The 5,677-nt window shown below is 53.2% G+C and overlaps 1 protein-coding gene across 1 annotated transcript in view; it reads left to right on the plus strand.

Annotated features, from left to right (window-relative positions):
* The window catches only part of RASSF5 (Ras association (RalGDS/AF-6) domain family member 5), a 31,094-nt gene extending 25,959 nt beyond the window's left edge, over positions 1–5,135 (plus strand). The window contains exons 4-6 of the mRNA XM_010854201.1: positions 1–148; positions 963–1,078; positions 2,645–5,135. The exon at positions 1–148 is cut by the window's left edge and continues 15 nt beyond it. Coding sequence (XP_010852503.1) covers positions 1–148; positions 963–1,078; positions 2,645–2,797 — 417 coding nt within the window. The 3' untranslated portion in view covers positions 2,798–5,135. The remainder of the gene's footprint in view (positions 149–962; positions 1,079–2,644) is intronic.
* Positions 5,136–5,677: the final 542 nt, after the last annotated feature.

Here is a 5,677-nt window from a genome sequence, read left to right on the forward strand (position 1 = left end):
TACCTGCCGCTCGACGCCGTCAAGCAGCTGCACATCAGCAGCAGCACCACGGTCAGCGAGGTCATCCAGGGGCTGCTCAAGAAGTTCATGGTCGTGGACAATCCCCAGAAGTTCGCGCTCTTCAAGCGGATACACAAGGATGGGCAAGGTAGGAGCGAGCGAACTCCCCCCCAGAAACTCCCCTTCCCGACTCTGGCTGGGCGAGCCCGGTCACACTTGAGCGGGAGGGGTGGGCTTCTCGTGGCGCCGGAGCCCAGCCTCCCGTGTGGCGTCAGGTCTGCGCACGGACCGCCCCCCGTGCCCCTCCCTTCGCACGTGGCTGCAGGAAACCCACCCCTGGGCGTTCACTTCCTAATCTGTGGAATGGGACCACTCCCTCGAACGTTTCGGGGGATGACGTGCATGGAAACACGCTTCCCACCCTAGCAGACTCCGAAGGTACCAGTTGTTACCCTTTATTCCTGCCAGGCGCCTTTCCTTAGGTTGAAAGGATGGCTACAAACACCCCTGCATCCCAATCGGTCCCGGCCGTCCTGAGCCCCTGCCCGTCTACTCCAAGGCGAGCCCAGCCCCCTCTCTTGGTTTGCAGTGCTCTTTTTTTCTTTTTTGTTTTTTTGAGTTTATTTGTCTTACTGTCATTTTGAACCTAAATCAATTAAGAATTTTCCCTTCCTCTAGGAAGGAAAATAGTTCTCTATTTGTAGACTGAGTAGTTTTTTAAAATTTAATTAATTTATTTTAATTGGAGGCTAATTACTTTACAATATTGTGGTGATTTTTGCCATACATTGATATGAATCAGCCATGGGTACACATGTGTTCCCCATCCTGAACCCCCCTCCCACCTCCCTCCCCATCCCATCCCTCTGGGTCATCCCAGTGCACCAGCCCTGAGCACCCTGTCTCATGCATCGAACCTGGACTGGCGATCTGTCTCACATATGGTAATATACATGTTGCAGTGCTCTTCCAGAAACTCTCCATCGCTGACTGCCCCCTCTACCTGCGCTTACTCGCCGGGCCTGACACGGACGTCCTCAGCTTTGTGCTAAAGGAGAACGAAACTGGAGAGGTGGAGGTAGGTCCGGGCGCCTCCGCCTGTTGTGCAGACCCAGCCCATGGGGCTTGCCTCGCTGGGTGGGCGTGGTCCTCACCCCCCAGTGCAGCTGGAGGCCGCCCTGCAGCTGCTGAGCTGGGGCGAGTGTGGCCCAAGGTCAGCGCTTGTCAGGATTGTTTGTAAGCGCTCTGGGGGAGCAGGTCAGGGCCTGTCTGGCAAGGCCTGTGGAAGGACAGAATTCCATGTGCCTACTTCTGAACAGTCAGGGGGGAGGGGTGCTGAGAACCTCCCTGTGTTCCACCCAGATTTTCGCTCCTGAGGATGTCCCAAGGTCCAGCAAGCTCCAGCTCTGGGCTCCCCCAGGCATGGGTACTGTTGACTCAGTTCTCTCCCTAGTTCTTGAAAACAGACCTCACTACCCCAAGGGAAGCATCCAGCCTGTGGTGTGAAGTGGGGTGAAACCCAGCTGGTGCTCCCCGCGTTCTGGGGTACCTGGGGTGGCAGTGGGTGCATCTTGCAGTCTGTCACATGGCCTTCAGTGCAGGCCTGGGGTTTGCAGAAGCAGTCTTGGGGGCCACTGTGGAAATTTGGGGGATCTAGGCCTGTCTTTTTCCAGCCTCCACCAGGAAGCTCTGCTCTCCCTCTGTTTGACAGAGTGGGAGGTTTTGTTGGGACAGTATTCCACAGAAACTGTTTGAGTGTTGCTGGCCCCATGGGAACCTCACAGGCCTGGGGTTTAGAGGCCTGGCTTCTCGTTCAAGTTTTGCAGCTGTAAGCTCTGTGATCGTGGTTCCCTCTGTGGACTTGAGCTTTCTCATTTCTCCAATGTGGAGATTAAACCAGATAAACCTTGATGTTCCGTTGTGCTCAACGAGCCTAGGAGTCAAAGTCCCTGACCCCACGGGGACATCAGTTCCCGGGTCAGCCAGGAAAAGCCAGACTTGCCTTCTGTCCTGAGAAGCCATGTCCCGCCAGCCAGGCCCAGGCCCGCCAGGCCCTGCAGAGCTGTGCAAGTGACTCATCTCATTATCTGTGCTGCCAGCCGCGGGAGGCGGACACCCTAATTCCACGGCAGATGAGGAAACAGCTGAGAAGGGTGGAGTTCTGTGCTGAGGGTCACACGGCGGAGCCAGGCTGACGCCCAGTCTCCTGAGTCCAAGCCCAGCTCCCCTCCAGATGTCACTCTGAGGACTGCATGCTGGGGACCCGTTGCTGGTCAGCCCCAAAGCAGACAGCTCCAGGCGGTCACCAGGGTCTCAGGCAGCTCCAGCATCACGGTTAGGATCTCAGCTGCTACCGAGAAATTTAAGATTATTGATTCTCCAATGAATAAGGCCGAAGCCAATAAAATACAGCATAAACCAATCAAAACAGGGCTTATGGTCTACTAATTCTCAGCCAAAAGATGCCAGGATTTGAAATTCTGTTGCTGGTATGGCATGGAGACCTCAAGCTTTGTTCATCACACCTGCCTATTCCGTAGCAAGCGGTGTGAAGGGGGAGCTGAGCTGGCAGGGCCCCTCCGTCACGCGATGTCTAACCTGTCTCCTGTTCTCTCTCTCCCCCAATCTCCCTCTCGCCACCCAGTGGGACGCCTTCTCCATCCCTGAGCTCCAGAATTTCCTAACGATCCTGGAGAAAGAGGAGCAGGACAAGGTCCAACAAGTGCAGAAGAAGTACAACAAGTTCAGGCAGAAACTGGAGGAGGCCTTGAGAAAATCCCAGGGCAAACCTGCCTAGCCAGTCCGGCCTCCCCTTCTCCCGAAAGCCCACGGATTTAATTTTTATTATTAATTATTATTTTGCAACAGACACTTTCTCAGGACACCTCTGGTGGGTGCATCTGTGCCTGCCCATCAGCTCCAGATGTGGCATGACGCCTCTGGCGGCCACGTGTGCGTGCAGGCGCAGGGCCTCCCTGTCGCCATCTGTGCCTCTGCACATCACCCCAGAGTAGCACGCTCGTGTGCAAGATCGGCCGCCTCGTCTCGCCATCTGCAAGCCTTCCGCAAACCAAATAGCTGCCTCTCCCTACACCAGCTGGCAAAGCAAAGGGTTTTAGAGATATGTTCTTTCTCTGGCCTTTAGTCTTCGTTTCTTATTTGCCATCCACAGTTTCTTTATTTATGAGTCCAGAACTGTAGCATATTCCTTTAGCAGTTCTGAGCTAAGCCTCTGAAACAGGACAGTGCTCATAGAAGAATTGTCCTGGGACTTCCCTTGTGATCCGGTGGCTAAGACTCCAAGCTCCCAATGCATGGGGCCCAGGTTCGATCCCCAGTCGGGGAGCTAGATCCCACACGCCTCAACTAAAACATCTCGTGTGCTACAACTAAGACCCTGTGCAGTCAAATAAATAAATATTTAAAAAAGAGAATTTTCCCCCACCATCCTCAGGTGCCCGTTGCTCATGGGTAAGGGATGGTCATAAAGCTACTGGCCCCAGAGGCTTGGGTCAGAAGCACCAAAGCTGAGGTTGCCTGAGAGATTTCCAGAGAAGCTGCAGCTGGCCCTGGCCCTGATGGCCCAAGTCTGAACATGTGTAAACCCAAAGGCATTTATATCTGTGCGCATGTGGTCTTCAGCCACACCTTCGTCAGCTCTGTTTTTAAGTTGCAGTTTTGAATTTAATATTGCCATCATCCTCATTGTTTCCACTAAGGGGAAACCAGCCATTTAACCATTTTTAAAGTCTCCTGCTGAGAGCGGAAATCAGATGGTCGAAGCCAAAACATGTTGCAGGTAAACGAGTCCAAGCTGTCTTTAGGCCTCCCCAGCTAGCGGCCACGGGCCTGGCTGCCTCGGTTCTCCTCCGGCCTCCAGGACCACCTCGCCCCTCCCTCTGGACACTGGGATCTCCAAGTGCTGCCAGAGGAGCTGCCTTGATTACAGAGTGGGGTGCCCTCCAACTCAGCCAACTTGGGACTCCTTCGTGGTCTGAAGCGTTGTCGGCCGTGGGGCTGGCCTCCTGCTGACCTCAGTGCCTTTTTGTTTTTGGAGAGGGTCAGGAACCCAGGCCTTTGCTTGAGGCTCTGCTGCTGGCTTGCTCCTGCCAGGAAGTGGACCACGGCAGTGTGGGACAAGGACAGGGGAGCCTGCCCCCCAAGCATGGGATGAGGGTCACAAAGTTCCTGCCCGCCTAAGGTCCTGGGCCCTGACTTCCTAGAAGTGAGGTCAAACCGCCTGGACAGGGCGGATCAGATTCCCGACTCTACATCTGTACTGACTCCTTGCTTAGGTTCAAACCTAAAACCAGCCAAACAATTCGAGCCAGGAGCCAGGATGGCAGAGACACTCCAGGGCAGAGGGAGAAGGACTGTGAACTTTCAAAGTGAGGGCGGTTTTCCATTCCAGCCTCTAAGAGACCCATTTCTTCGCTGTTCTCTGCCTTCCCAAGTCCTTGGGCCGATTCAAGCCCGTGCTTCTTTGTGTAGCCTCACGAGTCTCTTCCCCGAGTCCACCTGGCCCCTGATCCTAGAAGGAATACAGCACCTTCATCGTGCACACTTCTTGTTCTTCAGAGCTGCAAAAACAGGATGAGCTAAGCAGCTCAAATAGATGTTTTCCATCATAAAAACCCTAGTTATCTGCCATCTCCTGCTCAGCCTTATCACTTCCCTCCCTTAAAATCCCGTCTCCCTGCTGTGGGCGGGCACAGCACCCTCTCCTCCACGCTGCATGTCTGTAACATGAACAGAAGGCACGCTGCTGCAACTGCTGTGAATGCTGCTGAGACCCCCCCTCAGATGGGGTGGCCATTTTATTTTTGAGAAGAAAAAGTCATGTACATATATACATAAAGGCATATAGCTATATATAAAGAGATGGGGTGTTTATGAAATAAGAAAACTGGGAAAATTCAGACTTTATCGAAAGCACAGTTAGACCAAGGGACCCGGGCTGGGCTCTGCGCCTCCAAAACAGTAGCGAGTGGGGAGTCCCCCTCCCCTCGCAGGGTCGGCGTGGAGCGCCTTCTGCCATTGTCTTGCGCAGTGTGTGCTCTGGGGCTGTTTTCTTCTGAAATGTCTGTCTTATATGGGTTTAAAAAAAAAGTAATAAAAGCTTGTTGCAAAAATGATTCAGACGAGAGATGTGTTCCTTGAACCTCCCCCTCTCGGGGAAATCTGGGAAATTGCATGGAAATGGTGGAGCTGGGAGAGGGGTGGGGACGGAGTAACGCACACGCTTCAAGGCCAAGTCAGATTTTCTTTTGCCAACGAACAGAGGGATGAAGGCTCCTGTTCAAACCATCCTGAAAACACCTTCCAGAGGGCTGGAGGTGCTGCCACGGTGACGGGTTCTTCTCCATCCCCAGAGCAGGAAAGCAGAGGGACTCACTACAGAAAGAGCACTTTGAAAAGGCGGGGTGGGGGGTTCTCTGGAGCTACGGATGGATGATTAAACACCAGAACAGGCTACTGAGTTAAGCAATGATTCTTCTATTTCTGGCTTTATTTTAAAATCAGATAGGAAGGAGTCTCTGAACGTCTGCGATCATCTCACCCAGAGGAAAGGGCTAGATGACTAAGACAGTCCTTTCACCTTAGCTCTGATGTCCATCAAAGGAATATCTCAGTAATTGTGGCGATAACCATATAAAAGTTATTAAAAAGGAATTCT

This window comes from Bison bison, unplaced genomic scaffold, assembly GCF_000754665.1.
Source record: "Bison bison bison isolate TAMUID 2011002044 unplaced genomic scaffold, Bison_UMD1.0 scf7180017864338, whole genome shotgun sequence".
In the NCBI taxonomy this organism is placed as follows: domain Eukaryota; kingdom Metazoa; phylum Chordata; class Mammalia; order Artiodactyla; family Bovidae; genus Bison; species Bison bison.